Consider the following 15,616-nt stretch of genomic DNA (forward strand, 5'->3'; position numbering starts at 1 on the left):
ATTTCTGTCAGCACTGGTTCACAGAGACGCAAACAAAAAAAATCAACTTGGGAGAACATACTGTGAAGATTTCTAATGAATTCAGAAATGTATCATATACTGGGTTATGTATTGTAGTTCATGAGTATGATCACAGGGGGGAATAACAAAAGCTGTCCCAGTATACCTGATTTCGCCCTAAAGTGGGAGACATTGGCCTCTTTGGGCCTTATGTAGTCATCCAAAGTCAACAACTTCAAAACTGAAGCTTTAAAGCTGTTGAATGTTTCTTTTATTCCTTTTCTATAAAAATTGCATGCAAGGAAAAGTAAACATCCCCAGTGCTAACCATTTCATTACTATTCATTTTGGTTGACATACAATCTAATACAAAGTATTAATAGTAATGCTCATGGCCAAATATTAGTTGCAGAGTGACGCTAACACATTAAGACAACCTTCAAATCTAGAGGGCTATAAAGACAGACCTAGAAAAGCACTCAGAGAGCACAGACCTCCAAGCATGTTGTGATTATCAAGCAACACTTAAGTCCTACTTTAATGGTATTCTCCGGTTTGTACAATAATCTGTTACCTGACAGTGTTGAAAACTATGATGATCTAGTACATACTTTGTATACCAGATCTTAGTATCCAGGATATTGGTAGGATCTGGATTGTACTTTTATATCTATCAGAAATTATGGTGACCTTGTCTTGTATTGTTTTGCAAAGCAATCTGCCCATTTATCGTGGAGTTATATACACATATGGTGAAAACGGCCCTATCTCACAATGATAAAGAATCCTTTGAAAAAGTCCTGGATCCAGACAGTGATCTGAATCACCTCCAAAATTTAATCACTTCTTCCTTATTTCATTGCAAACATTTCCTGAAAATTTTCATCCGGATTCGTCAATAGTTTTTGAGTTATGTATGCTCTCCCAAAACGTAACCTCCTTGGTAGAGGTAAATAAAAGTTCCAAAAAGCTGCATTAAAGTAGAGATGAGCACATGTAATACAAAACTTTTACCACAGACAATTCCAAAAACTGACTGTGATGGGAAGTTCCCCTTTTCCAGTGAATAACTCACAGAACATGTTTTGGAGGCATGGCATCAGGTTACAGCTACAACCTTTGTATATTCTGTATAAAAGTCTGTGTATATGGATCAACTTTAATTATTTCTGTTGCATTAGTCTAAATTGTTAGTCCATATGTCACCTTGCACTTGCTTTCAACTTACCCAGCACTTTGAAGCATTTCAGGACCCCTAGTTAGATGATACCTGTACTTGTGTAATGACAGTAAAACTGAATGTACTCAAATCGATTGACAGATATCTGAGAACAGGAGAAGTACCTGTTTATCTGGTTTGCTCTGAGATTTTCCATGAAATCTTTTAATAATTATCAGCGCTGATGTGGCTTGCAGCAAAAAAAAATAAACATGCAAAAACAAACAACAAAAGCCAGGAACTTTCTCATAACCTCTAACTCCAGTGTTCAGATAAAGTTTCTGTGCCCATAAAAAATTTACTCCCACAAATAAATAATACACTTATGATGCATTTTGTAAGAACAATATGATCAAATCATAGTAATGTTTTTCAAGGTGGCGGTGGTTTCTGAAAGTGTCTTTTCTATCCTTAAATTCTAGTACTGTCTGTTTTCTGCACACTTTATCATGTTTGAACCACACAGCAATTTTTCTGATGCTAACTGAATACCAGCATGCATTGACATAAATACTGTTTGACCTTGTGTGTCAAAAACACTCACTTTTAACCAAAAACTAGAAATACCGTGAGAGAGAACAGAAACACAATAAGGCTTTATTCCTTTTACTCTTGTCTGTTGGTACGTGATGAATCCATCAGTCTGGCAGTTTGTGGCTCCTGTCAGTGCAGTTTATCAAATGTTGGTTCAGGACATTTTAGCATTTCAATAAATAACTCTGCTTTTGATTTGTTGCCCAACAAAAGTGTCCTAACATAACTTCAAGAGTGAAACTTTCAGAATGAAAAGAATACTGTGTTTTAATCAAAAAAACATTTACAACAAATCGTTTAAATGGAAAAGACTAAGATGTGCTAATTTTGTTGTGCCAAAGAGAAAAATGTGTTTCCATTGAAAATCGAGTCAGTTCTGCTAACTGCTAATTTAACCTCAGGCACTAGCAGCATTTACTGTGATGATAGCTGAAATAAAAATGACAACGATAGTGTTTGGAGAAGATTATAAAGCCTGCAGTTATTGCATTTCGTTAAGACGTGTCTGCTCCTGGTATAGGTTTTATTGTCAGATCAAATAATTCATTCAGAGCCATCATAATTCCACTAATCCACAGGCAAATAATTGCTGGATAAACTGACAACTTAATTAAACCTGAAGATCTTGTTTATTTGCCTGGTTTTATAACTTTGGTAAAGACTGATTTTCTTCCCCTTCAGTTACACAAACTCAAATTATGATGCAGTAAAGATTAAAACTGTAGAAAAGCTTAATCAAGTTAAAGATGAGTTTGTTTTTACAGTGTTTGATAAAACATTACTCCAAATGTTATCAGCTTTGTTTCTTTGTCTTAAGGAATAGAAGGTAGCAGTAGCCAGAACATACCACAAGGTGGCACTTTAATAGTAGAAAGATTGCATGGATTTGGATTTATACAGAGAATGATAATGAGATCAGCTCTGAATATTACAACTGGGAAAAAGGGACTGACTAAACAGGAGCAGAGCAGAGAGAGAGATGAGACTAAATAAAAATAAAGTTTAAATTTCTCTTCTCCAAGTTCTCAAGTTTGAAAATAAAGTGTATTTGGCTGAAAAAAATAACAGGATTCGAAACACTTGGTGTTTCTTGGGAGTCTCTTTCTGTGCCAAGAACAAAATGCTGCAGCACCATGACTCACCACAGGCAACAAAATTAAGCCATGAAAAAGAAACTTAAGAATTACAGGTGGAGATAAGCTAAAAGAAAACTGTGTCAAAACAAATTGCGAGTGAGTTTGAAAAAAGTTGGGTATAAAGTATTATGCGTACTGTAGTTTATTTTATTATAAGTGGAACAGAGCATGTGGTTTGTATATATTTTACTATAAGTATGTGCTGATGTTTAAAATGCGAAAATCAATGACTGCAGGTTTTGTTTGAAAAGCCGCACATTTTTTGTTTATCTGATTGTTGTTATCAAGCTGTATTATCTCAGGCTGTGGTACTGGAGTGCAAAAGTGATTTCTTATGTTGGGCCTGGGATTCAAGCTGATTACTATCTGTCTTGTAATATTAATCAATATACAGACAATTAAAAATGAAAAGTCCTACTAAGACGTTACACTTTTGAGTAACTCATTATGATCAGAAATGTTATTAAAAATCTATGATATTCATGCCCAAACAGGCTTGTGGCGGAACAGATTGAATTTCAGTTTTTCCATTCGTATCTTTTATTTATTTTTCTCACAGATGTTGTAGTAATAAATCTATCATAAGTCTCAGTACACACTCTGTGTAACCACAGAAACATCCTCTGTGGGCCTTGATGTTAACTTGTGCCTTTAAACTGCATCTTTTATTTAGTAGTCATCTCACAGAGTGTTTTTCTCCTCATGAGTGGAAAACACTGAGGCCATGACCCCCATGGAGCTGTGACGTAACACAGTCTAACAGCTGAGATTACGTAACAGGCTGCCTGACAGTGTGTGTGTGTTTCAGGAAGCTCCACTGATGCTTAGAGCTCCATGTGGAGAGTGTCTCGCTCCACAACTTCACTGTAGTATTGTACTTGAGTAACAGAGGTAGAATGATATCTTTATGCTGCATCAAACTTTTACATATAAAAGATATTTATCGTTTCTATTCAACTTGAAATAAGGTAATATTGATACTTTTTTGACTTTTTAAGGGTAGATGGACTTGTATTTATCTCTAGTCTTTCCGACAACTCAAAGTGTTTTGCACTGCTAGTCTCAAACACACACCATTCACACATGGTAAAGACTGGTATAGTAGGGGAGCATCAGTATTAGCTAACTCATTAATTCACACACCTCTGAGAAACAGCATGAGCAACTTCAGCTTCAGTGTCCTGCTCAAATTGATATTAATGTTAAAGACCAAACCGCTGGTGACTCAGATTACAATTAGTTAGTCTCTTTTTTGGTTTAAATACATGGAGCAATAATTGGGTTTAATGTAGCAAATACTCAAAAACAATTAATAAAATAACTATTTTAAAAAAAAGTCAAATCTACATTGAATTTCGAATTATGGCATCAAATTAGTTTTAAAATCATATTACCGCTTAACTCTCACAGGGTGTATTTTTCTAAACACTTTTTTTAAATTTTGGATGTGAAACTTGCATTGAATTTTTCATTGATACTGAAAGTCACTTCTAAAGCAGATAGTTCTGACTTTTTGTCTCATGACATATTACCTCTCAGCTACAGCATCTTCACCTTAAACACAAAAGAAACTTCTGCAGGTGTTTCCGTTTGTAGTAGTGCAATACTTGATGTCAGATATTTGCAGCAGCAAGGCAGGAAAAAAAACACTGAAATGTAATTCCTTTAAGCCATGCTAATTTAAAAAATAACTTTTGCGAAACTCAATTTAACAGACTTTCAGCAGATGATATAAAGAGTTATTGTGTCAAAGGGAGACAGCATTCATACATTTAAAGCACTTTGGTATCATTTCAGCTCACTAGCAAAGAAAATGAGGTTTTTCATCCTGAAAGTCGGTTGCACTTGTCTGACTTGTTACCCAGACTTGACCTGGAGGAGACTCAGCGTATCTAAATCCACACAGACAGACAGTGTGTAAATGGCTGCGATCCCTGCTGCCTCTGATTCACTAATCCCTGTTAAAAGTTGTAATGGAGCAGCTGAAGAAGGGATTGCTACCTGCTGAGAGGGCCTTATTGGGGATAGTTTGATCAACACGGAATTAAAATGTGATTCTCAGGGGTCGTGGTACATCCAAGACTTTCTAAGTCACAGAGAGGAGATTAAACTCTGTCCAGCTGAGTAAATCATGTAATCTGATAGTGTTACTAAAACAAGGTTACGTCCTGCTTTCAAGACCAGTCTGGGTTCACTGTGCAAGAAGTCTTAATGTATCTATTTACAAATTGATAAGCTCACAGGACGACCGGTCAGTTTCATAGTAGGAGACATCACTGTCTGTGATTATTTGGACACAGGCTGTTATCACTACATTGTTGTCAACATTTTGTGTGAACCATACAAATCCTGGGAAAACCACCACACAGACAATATCTCCAGAGACAGAATTAAACTTCTGATGAGCTGTGAGGTTGAATAATGCTTCAAAGCTACATTAATATATTAGATCCTAACACAACTCATCTACACAGGCTCCAATTATGTGCTTCCACTTTCAATAAACGCAATTACAGCCACAGTGACTTAATACTCACGGAGGATCTCTGTGATGTTAAAAGCTCATGGCAGGCAGTGACTTCTATTGTATCAGACCATGTGTCAAATAGCCTCTTAATTGAAACAGTGACTTAATTTCTTTTATCCTGAAATGGATAGATAATGTTCTCAGAGGGCTGAAGGGCTATTATTAGTTGGAGAAATTGTCTGGCTAAAGACTGATTAAAGCTACAAAGAGGCCATGTGACCTCACAGTTAGAAAGTGGGTCTTAACACAAAGTGCAGTGAAATGCTTTAAATGTATGCCACTACAGACAAATGAGATGTTAAGTACCCTAAGTGGGAATGCTTTTTCACATAATGGCAGCGACATGACAGAGAGCTCAGTCTAATATTGCATATGTGACGGACTTTGTTAGGAAACACCAAAACACCTCTTGAAATATGCTCAACTTCAGCTTAAGACAGAGCTATAGATTCACTGCGGTGTCTTAGCCCTTCTGACATGACACGATAGGTGGTATACAGTAAATGTCTTTAGATAAATGATAAATGATTTAGAAATCACTTGACTTTGATGGTAAATAACAACAGGTGTGTCCGTCAAACAAGCTCAAGGTTAAAGTCCTCCGTCACACCAGTTGGAGTCACAAGAGGCTTGGCAGGAGATGAAAGTATATTTAGAAGGTTGAATTAATCCACCTCGAGACAGGTTAGAGAGTCACTCGTGCAAATGTTCAGCTGCACTATCAATATGAGTCGTTAAAGTGTCTGAAGCTTCCTCTGTATCGGTTTTCAACAAGCATGCCTGGACTGGCATACTCTCACCGGGTCAACTTTCCCAGCTGATTTTGGCTTGAACCCCAGCTACAACCTGAGACCCTCTGCAGCTTTAAGCTTACAGGACGCAGACAAACGACTTCTCGAAGCAGCACGACTGACAACAAGAGCTGCCAAGACACTGACTGCATAACTTTGAATACGAGATTACATTTCAAAACCAGGCAGGAGATTGAATCAGTAGTTTGTGTTTATTTTTCCTGTTAGGTTCCCGTTTAACGGGGATTGACATTCTGGGAAGAGGCAAAACAAAAAGAAAAAAGCATGGGCCAAGAGAAGAGAGCATGACAGATTCCCCCAATACAACTAGTAGAAAGTACTAGTTGGTCCCTATAAATATAATGCAGCATTTTAAGTTCTTCCAAATGTACAAGATATGTTACAGTTAAACTTCACAACATGAACAGTGGACATACAAAAACATCTTAGATGACTTTCTTAAGTTCATCGTACAAGACAAGCACAAAGGCGCCACCCATGCCCCTGAGCACGTTAGACCATGCACCCTTGAAGAAGGCCTTGGAGCCCTCATCACGGGCGATCTTCCTCCAGCAGTCGAGGGTGCCCGTGTACATGATGTCAGCTAAGGGGGAAACAAATGTACAAACCACATGATGCTTTTACTCTACTGGAGGAGCAGTGAACACTGAAAGTTGGGATGTAAAATATTGAGTCCATTACCTCCTTTGCGTCCAGACTGCATCATCATACGACGACGGACTGTGTCGAAAGGGTAAGACACAAGACCAGCAACAGCCGTCACTGACTGAGCAATCATCCAGCTGACAATGATGTGTGTGTTTTTAGGGTCTGGGAGCATTCCTGTAAGAAATATGTTAATCACAAACTTTAATAAAGTCTACAAAATGCAAGAATTATACAGAAAAAGATACATGAAGCATTGGATGTTGGATCACTCACCCTTTGCTGTGTCATAGACCCCAAAGTAAGCCGCTCTGTAGATGATAATGCCCTGCACAGAAACACTGAAGCCCTGGTACAAACCCTTGATGCCATCAGACTTAGTAATTTTCACCAAGCAGTCTCCCAGGCCTTTGAACTCACGCTCCGTTCCCGCTTTGCCAACATCAGCAGCCAGACGTGTTCTGGCAAAGTCGAGAGGGTATACGAAACAGAGCGAGGTGGCTCCGGCAGCGCCACCCGATGCCAGGTTACCTGCAAAGTATCTCCAGAACTGAGTGCGCTTGTCTACACCATCGAGGAAAATCTTCTTGTACTTGTCCTTGAAAGCAAAGTTGAGAGCCTGAGTTGGGAAGTATCTGATGACGTTGGCCAGATTTCCTCTCCAAAACGAGAGGAAGCCCTGCTCTTTGGGGATGCGAACGACACAGTCAACGATACCCTTGTACTGCTTGTCTGCTGAAATCTGTTTGCTGGCATGTTGTACCTGGAACAATAGCAAAGACAAGGCATTAGATCAAGTCACATCATTCAAACATAGCAAACTTGGCCTCTTCTGTCAAGTGTTAATGGGCACCTGTTAACTTTCCAACAATAAGTGACGAGGACACAAATTCCCATGATTCCCACGTGTCTGCCTGACAGACACATTTGCATCCATGTGCCAAAGTACTACACTAATGGCATCCATTCAACAATTCACAGCCCCACCCCCTGCTGCTGCTGCTGAGCTAGGCTCAATGCAGCAGAGGTCTGCCATGGTGTAAACCTCTCTGTGACCTTGTCTATTAGTGTCCAGCCACACTGAAGACCTGTCATGGTGGATGAACACCTCTGCACAAAACTGTCACAGTGGATGGTCATGTCTGCTTTGTACAATACAGTGAGTTTAAGCTAGGCAGGACTGCAGTCTGCTGGCCAGTGTATTACGTAACAGGCTTGATGCAGCTCGATGGTACTCATTTCCATGTGTGCCTGCACCAATCTGAGACAGAGCTGCTCTGATTCACTTTCAATAGACTCCAACTCCTGCTACAATGCAGCATCTTTACATCACTTCTTCTAACATGTTGTCACTCCATCCTCCTTAACTGCACCAGCAGATAGCAGACTTTAGCATTTAACAGATAAAAAAGTAGTAAGCATTTTTAAAAAGAAGTTTCAAACATACCTGGAGAAGAAGCTTAACTCTCTCAATGGGGGCTACAGCTGTTTTAGAGATGGCAGCAGCAATACCACCAGCCAAGAAGTCCTTAGCAAAGGAAATAGCCTGCTCACTCATCTTCAGATGTTATCAGTCACTGTCTGGCTGCCTCTGTCTGTGGGGTTTGCCTGTGGAGTGGAAATGGCCGACTCAAACCTGGAGGAGAGGGGATTTAAGAAGGCTGAACGCGAGAAAAACCGTGAACTTCGCCTGTCATGTCTCATTGGCCGACTATGGATGCGTCGGGCGGGGCTAGAGCACGCGCTTTGATACTGATATGACACAGTCCCTTGTCATTCAAGTACATCACAGCAACACTGATACACGAGTGTCTCAAGAGAAGGAAAGTTTAGTCACCCGGTGAAGAAGTTGTTAGACCTGTATTTCGATTGAATTAACCTTAATATTGATAATTATTGATAAATATAAAATAACATGGCTGAAGTTCGAGTCAAATGTTTCCTTTAGGAAGGAGGGGAAACCTAAAACCTAGTGTGGCTAAAGGTCAACCCATCTGGTCATGTCCTTTGGATGTCACTCAGTTGCTCAATGTCAATAAAAGAAAGAGGACATGATTGAATCAGCTGACCAGTGCACCTCTAGCAGCAGACGGATCAAAACTATAAACTATAGATTTCTTACAAGATTTAAGTCTTTTGAAGGGTAAAGCACAGCAATACACACTGGAAACAGTAGTTAATATGTTATTGAATAATTAAATAAAATTCTAAAATTAGGTATTTTTTTGTAAATTATCTGAATCCTTGCAGGATTACTCTATTTTTTTACTTGGAGGTAAAATGCTTTATTTACTTATGATATTAATTAGATTTTAAGTATAAATATAGTTTGTAGTGTGTTTCTTTTTTAAAATTTACCAAAATAGGTAGTTTTATTACATAACAGGTGATGACATACAAAGGAAATACATCTGCAAGTTTGGTTATTATAAAATAAAAAAGATCAATTTTAATGTAAATGCCCATTTCTTCCCCCACAGCCCATGCAAATATGTAAAAAAAAAAGTGTGCAGATGACCAAATCAAAGTAATAAAATTTAAAATTATATGACATTTATTGTACAAAAGAAAACAAAACATGTATCATACAGAGCAAGAAAGCACTTGGAATTAACCTGCTTAAGCTATGGCACTTTTATAAATGAACAACTACTGAATTAAGCTCCAAAAATAAATAGTTAATGTTGAAGGCACATAATATTTGATTTAAAACAAGCATTGTCGAGAGGCAAATTTATTAATGCAGAATACTGTGAGATTAAATAAAAGCTTTGAAGGAGGTAGACTGTTGCTTCGGACAGGACATAATGTAAAAGCATGTTAATACCTTAAATGAAACCTGTAAAGCAATGATAAATAACTGTTACATCCTTTCAGGTCTTTAAGTATTCAGTAAAGAACTTGTGCAGATCAGGAGTGGTCAGCTAATGCTCCTGTTCATCTCATGTTTCTCAAGTTTCACCAGCGGTTCCCTAAAGAGGACCCTGCTGACCCAAAGTTCCTGTTTTTCAAGTAGCGTTTCACCTCTTCCAGCTCAGAGGGCCCAAGGCTCTGGTCGACCCCCGGTGCAAGCTTGTAACTCAGCGGTGACACAATGTACCCATTGCGATAAAGGCAGACCTGCTTACACATCTCAAAGCAGGTGAAGAGAAGGCCGAAGTAGGGAACAATCTGCACAGACACAACACAAGGACAGGAGGTAGAGAGTGAATATATACTTTGCGTAAGTCAACTTTAACATTTTCATTCATTACACAGGGATCCAGAGAGGAATTATTAAATTTTGTTGTTGCTTTAGAAAGTGTGTGTGAATATTTCTACAACGTGTAATGATGCTTTAGTTCATCCAGCTGCTCTTTGGCAGGCTGAAGATGTATATAGCAACTATCATGACATTTGCAGCTGAAATATGAGATGTGAGCATGCTGTTCCTCGGACAGACTTTACTCACCTTGCTCGTAATATTCCAGCTATCAATTACCCACTGGACATTGCAATCCCCCACCCCTCCCTCGCCCGTCACCACTCGGCCATGGCTTACAATAAAGTCACCAACGTTCCCGTCCACGTGCACTCATTCTAGCCCCATTACTTCTGCACATACAGGCAGATCAAACAACACAACTTTGGTGTGAAATGGTACCTTTATTGTGCTGGCGGTAAGCCCGTTCCACAGTGAAAGGACGCCCTTGTTTTTAACCACCTGTATGAAACAGTCAATCATTCCCCCGAAATGGACATCCACTCCTCCAAAGTGGGGCAAACGAGGACTCTGTGCCTGACAAAAGAGCAAAAGTGAAAATGAATTAGCAATAACTGTCACACAGAGATGCCATAAAGCAATAAAAATCGGTGGAGAGAGTCAGGTCAAGACAGTTTGTAATCTGGTAGTAATTTAATTTATATGGTGATAAGTTTCAGTGCAGGGCACTTGTCACTCTATCGTGAAAACAACACAGATTATTTTTACAGGCATATGAAATACAAGAAAATAACAAAATCATGTAGTAAATAATGTCATTTTAAGGGTTTTAGTGAAAAATAGAAGCAGTAAATTTTCATAACAAACCCAGTTGACTGTATAAGGAAGAGTTAGAGGAGTTTTTGTTTGACTCTTCTTGTCTGGACAGTGACACTGTGCTCTGTGCTGGTTTGCTAACCGCAGCCAGAGCCTGACAGGCTGACCGTCATGTGACTGAGGAATATTTTAAAGCCTCAAGGTTTCCAGAGGGAACATGCTGTCAAACTGGTGTTGAACTACTTAAACAGCTTCGTTTGAAGAGGAAACATTAAGCCAGCCGCCAAAGTTAAATATTCTTAGCTTAAATCCTCACCCTTAGCTTCTACACACACTCTATCACCTATTCTCTGTCTGATTTTTAATGTTTGACTCCAACACAAAGACAAGAGCTGTAGTTTTTAAAAGACAGTAACATTATAACATAATCATGAGTTGTTTGTGATGGTGCAATCATCTGGACATAATCAGCTCTCACATTGTCTGCTGTCTGATAGTTACTGTCTATGTTTGGAGAACTTATCTATAGCTTGTGCAGACCCGGGACACATTCACATTCCCAGCTGCTGTCAGACCGTGTTGAAGCTTGTGGTTGCTAATAATAGAGGAATAAAACCGGATGTAGTATTCTGCCCTTTGCAGTACCATTGTTACACATGTGTTCTTCTATCATTCAGAAGGAATCTCACACCGTGTCCTAAGAGGGTAGTGCTAAGGCTTTTTTTCTTGTGAGGATGTTTCTTTGGAGACCAAATGTTTTTAATTTATGATAAGCAAAGGGTCAGATATTTTATGAAAGGTTTGATTTGGAAGTCAAACTTTCACCCTTTGAAACCTTGAGAGTTTGTAGACTTAATTCAGAAAGTCACACTGTCACCTTGTGGACAAAAGATGACACTACATATGAGCTGAAACTTTGCCTCTTATGATTTCTACTGTTCACACTTACTTCTAACATTTTAAAGTTGGTAAAATGCAGACTAACAATGAGTATCAGAGATATATGCATAAAAGAAGCAATAAACATAAAATAAACATTAGAAAATGCCTTTGAAAAGTCCCATTTAGAAAAAAAAGCAAGGTCTATATGTGGTTGATTACCTGCATTTTTCTTTTTACAGTTTCAAATGGGTAAGAGAGCGTTTGGGCCACTCCTGCTGCTAGACAACCATTGATAAAATTCTGGAGGGGAGTGAAACGAAAAGGAGGCTCCTGCCAGAGTTTATCCAAGTTCATGTATACTGCATAACAGCCCAGGGAAAAGGGGACAGCACCTGTAGGAAAATAAAATACAGAATGAAATACTAATAAACATGGTATGGGGAACAATGCACTCTGAGGAGTCAGAACTGAATGACTTCTCTTTGCAGTCTTTAAAACTTAAAAAAGAGGTAAAATAAGGACAAATGTGTTTTATCAATAATTTTTTAAATAAACTCTTAGTGTCTAGTAATTGAAAAACAGAGCTATCTCAACAAAGCTTATGATCATCTTAACAGCTTCTGTAAGGTTACAAAAAACACACCCAAGACTGTGAGAGAGAAGCCCCTGTAAAGAGCGAGCAGCCCTTCACTCCTGTGGATCTTCGACAGAGTGTAAAATACACCAAGATAAGTGGGTTGTCTGCAGTTCTGAACCACCAGCCTGGTTTCTGCCACCTCCAAAGGGTATGTGACCAGTGCAGCAGCTACACCAGCCAGTCCACCAGCCAGTATGGCTCTCCACTGAGAGATGAAGCCCAGTTCATCCATGTGAAGATGGACTATCCTTGACACAAAGGAAGGCAAAAAGAAGATTGTTAATGGATGGATTGCACTAATTGAATGGTTCTCTGAGATATGAGGCTCTGAGGTTGAACTGAACAGATACTTGGGAATATCTTCTTGGACAGGAAAATTATGTTCTTTTTTAAATTTATACATATTCTTGATATTTTTTTTTAGGTATAATGATTACTAGAAGTATGTATGATAATTAAAAATCCCAAGACAAAAATAAGTATAACCACTGGTAGCAGCCCTGTTGTCAGCACTCCCATTGTACACTAGTGTTTGCTTGGGTCTTTATGCACAATACATGCCATCAGGATAACTATACCACACTACTTGTTTTAGTTTAAGGTTACAGACCTCTGCACATGAGAAGAAAATTTGTTACTCTGGCCACCCCGCTCGTTCATGTGTTTGGTGAGGGGGGATTTTCCTGGAACATGGTGTACTGTCACAACAGTGCTGTGCCTAATCAGGCTGCAGTAATGTTTACACCCACACGTGTCTTAACACGTGAGAGGATAGCAACTGACAGCAGAAAATACAACGACTGAAGTATTTATGACTGTAACAGGAAATAATGTCGCGATAGTTCCTCTATTCAGTGTCATTTATTAGCCACGCTGTCAGCTTTGCGGCAACTTTTGTCCGACAGTAACCCTATGGAACACCAAAGCAATATTGTTCCCTCACTTCGGCTTTGCAGGAGACACTTCCAGCCTGGCAGCCCGTCACTTCAACACATTTCCAGGGTCACTTATGTTTTTCAATTAATCCATTGCCGATTACAACTGAAAATAATTCTAAATTCGGAGTCCAAAGTGAGCCGTTCGACTGCAATTGATGGACACCAGCAAATGTTCATCTTGAAAGCTCAGGGGGAGTTTTACTCACTATATTACCAGTTCATTTCCTTCTTTCGATACAATGAACTGGGTGTTTCTTTTTGAGTATTTACAAAGAAATAAAGTCATTTAAGTATATAAACTTTACCTTCAGATATTTTTTATTTACAGACATTCAAGGGAAACGCTTTACTCAGTGAACAGACTACCTGTGAGACAAAACACGGGGCGAATAAAAACCCTAGACCTTTAAAATATCGACTGAGCAAATGCAGCCCTATGATTGGCTGAAAATAGAAGGTGCGTTTCGTGTGGTGTAACAGGAAGTATATCTTAAGCTGAGGGATGGAAGTAAACAGACAATTTAATTACACTTTTTCTACATTAATTAAACAACTAATCGATTGAAAACCCAGATAGACATGAATGAATCTTGTACTAGGTTAAATATGTTATCCGTTTCTTTTACATTGTTTGCCACAAAGACTTGCTAAGTCACCTGATCAAGTTGGCTAACAAGCTAATTAAGCACGATACCTGCAAAATTAAAAATATCAATGGGGATGTCAAAAAAGTAAATTAGGGTCAATCTTCACTTACTTTTTGTACGTCGAGAGATGAACCGCTGTATATGGAAACAACCGTAGACAGGACGCCAGATTTCCTTTCCAAAATCCCCGAAGCCTCTCATTCTGATAGATAACAAGGAAACTTTGCCAAAACCCTTTCTTACAGTGAAAAGTACCGACCTGACTCTTGATTTTAACAACTTCTAAAGGCGACGTAACAGTTTTGCTGAAAACTCCGGCGAAACCGACGCACATAAAGCTCTGAGAACTCGTCAGTCTGTTGTCTTTTTTGACTGAGGCCATAACTGTTTGGCCTTTTTCTGAACAGTCCTCCTCCAGTGACGAATTCAGTTTTCTCCAAGACACAGCAAAGGATTTGTTTGTCCAGGTTAGACATCTAAATTTAGCAGACGAGGAGGTATCCGTCTCCTGTCCTGTCCAGCGGTGTAATGTGACAGAGCTGGTGGGAAGCTGGAGTGACGTCCCAAGTTAACTAGATGGCGCCACTGCTCCTGGTTTTAACCTCAAAGACATCCACTATCGTACACAGTTCAGTGCACGTTCTCTAAACCAGATGTGGCATAAATTACTAAGGTGGAGTAATCAATCTCATTATTATTGAAGTAAAGGTAATAGTAAAGGTAATAGTAAAGCTCTAAACTGAAGGGAAATAGTCTTTACAGCTTATCTTCAACACTTGTGAACTTGCAGTGCTCTATCTAGCAGTAAAACGTTAAACTAAATTAAATCTTTAAAAATATATAGTTCATTTTTAACACATTATACTATCAAAGTAAAATTTTATTGTAATTTATTCTTTTAAATGCTGCACACTTACTAAAGCATTGTTTATGTTTGAGCAATAAGTTAATTGAAGATGCATTAAAACTGAAGTAGTTCCATTTTATGAACAAACATTTGATTTAATAAACAAAGAAGATCATTGTTTCCCAATCATAACTTAGTTAACCCAGAAAAATGTTAAATGTATGAATTTGAGTTATTTTACAGTTTGCTTTTACTTGTAGTTTTGTGCTATTACACTTTTGTTCAGCTGAGCATGTTCTACTTTCATTACCACACAAGAACCCATACAGTATGTACATAAATAAACGTGTGAACAATGAAGCGCTTGTTTTATCCTGTCATCTCCAGTGATTGTGAATATCAAGTAGGGAACCAAGGGTAATTTTTACTTCACATGTTATATATTTCTGCAGCTAGATGGCGCCAGACTCCAGCATTTTAGATTAGCGTAAAACCTCATTATCTCATAGTTTACTGAAATACAGAGATTAAAAACTTCTCGTTTGGAAAAATACGAGATTTTATTTTGAAATATATATTACACCCACCCACCTTAAGGCTTGGTAATTAGGACAAAAGTCTATAGTTTTCAGTCATTTGTTTAAATTGTATGACATTGATTTGATATTACAATGTACCATTACCTCTCCGATTAGTGATGACCCAAATGGGAGATAAACGGTTAAAGGTTTAGTTTTCAAACTACTGTACACCTTTGTTGCTTTTTTTTTTTTT

At 38.4% G+C, this 15,616-nt stretch overlaps 3 protein-coding genes across 4 annotated transcripts in view; all 3 read right to left on the reverse strand.

Moving 5' to 3' along the window:
• mrpl11 (mitochondrial ribosomal protein L11) overlaps positions 1 to 15,616 on the reverse strand; it is a 90,268-nt gene that overhangs the window by 72,885 nt on the left and 1,767 nt on the right. The window lies entirely within an intron of this gene.
• slc25a5 (solute carrier family 25 member 5) lies at positions 6,412 to 8,559 on the reverse strand. The gene is made up of 4 exons (XM_074673990.1): positions 8,321 to 8,559; positions 7,150 to 7,636; positions 6,910 to 7,050; positions 6,412 to 6,811 (listed from the first exon to the last, which is right to left on the reverse strand). Exons 1-4 carry the CDS (start codon positions 8,429 to 8,431, stop codon positions 6,654 to 6,656), a joined length of 897 nt encoding a protein of 298 aa, XP_074530091.1. The 5' UTR covers positions 8,432 to 8,559; the 3' UTR covers positions 6,412 to 6,653.
• Positions 9,292 to 14,548, reverse strand: slc25a43 (solute carrier family 25 member 43). 2 transcript variants are annotated; one of them, XM_074674333.1, is made up of 5 exons: positions 13,021 to 13,290; positions 12,417 to 12,658; positions 11,993 to 12,165; positions 10,517 to 10,651; positions 9,292 to 10,044 (listed from the first exon to the last, which is right to left on the reverse strand). In XM_074674333.1, the coding sequence occupies exons 1-5, from the start codon at positions 13,068 to 13,070 to the stop codon at positions 9,832 to 9,834; spliced, it is 813 nt and encodes a 270-aa protein (XP_074530434.1). In that variant the 5' UTR covers positions 13,071 to 13,290; the 3' UTR covers positions 9,292 to 9,831. The 2 variants fall into 2 exon arrangements, with proteins under 2 accessions (XP_074530434.1, XP_074530433.1); XM_074674332.1 differs by lacking the exon at positions 13,021 to 13,290 and adding an exon at positions 14,106 to 14,548 and having other exon boundaries at positions 9,297 to 10,044.

Source organism: Halichoeres trimaculatus, unplaced genomic scaffold (assembly GCF_033239565.1).
Source record: "Halichoeres trimaculatus isolate MK-OKI-2021-1 unplaced genomic scaffold, fHalTri1.1 fHalTri1_scaffold_7, whole genome shotgun sequence".
Classification (NCBI taxonomy): domain Eukaryota; kingdom Metazoa; phylum Chordata; class Actinopteri; order Labriformes; family Labridae; genus Halichoeres; species Halichoeres trimaculatus.

Bases quoted from the DNA above. Each gene is read 5' to 3' on its own strand.
- slc25a43 (XM_074674332.1), bottom strand. From the start codon at position 14,377: ATGGCCTCAGTCAAAAAAGACAACAGACTGACGAGTTCTCAGAGCTTT. The intron at 12,659-14,105 runs GTAAGTGAAGAT...CTTTGTGTCAAG, and splicing joins CATCTCTCGACGTACAAAAA to GATAGTCCATCTTCACATGG. The intron at 10,045-10,516 runs GTACCATTTCAC...GTGTCTGTGCAG, and splicing joins TTACCGCCAGCACAATAAAG to ATTGTTCCCTACTTCGGCCT.
- slc25a5 (XM_074673990.1), bottom strand. From the start codon at position 8,431: ATGAGTGAGCAGGCTATTTCCTTTGCTAAGGACTTCTTGGCTGGTGGT. The intron at 7,051-7,149 runs GTGAGTGATCCA...TATTTCTTACAG, and splicing joins GGTCTATGACACAGCAAAGG to GAATGCTCCCAGACCCTAAA. The intron at 6,812-6,909 runs GTAATGGACTCA...TTTCCCCCTTAG, and splicing joins GCAGTCTGGACGCAAAGGAG to CTGACATCATGTACACGGGC.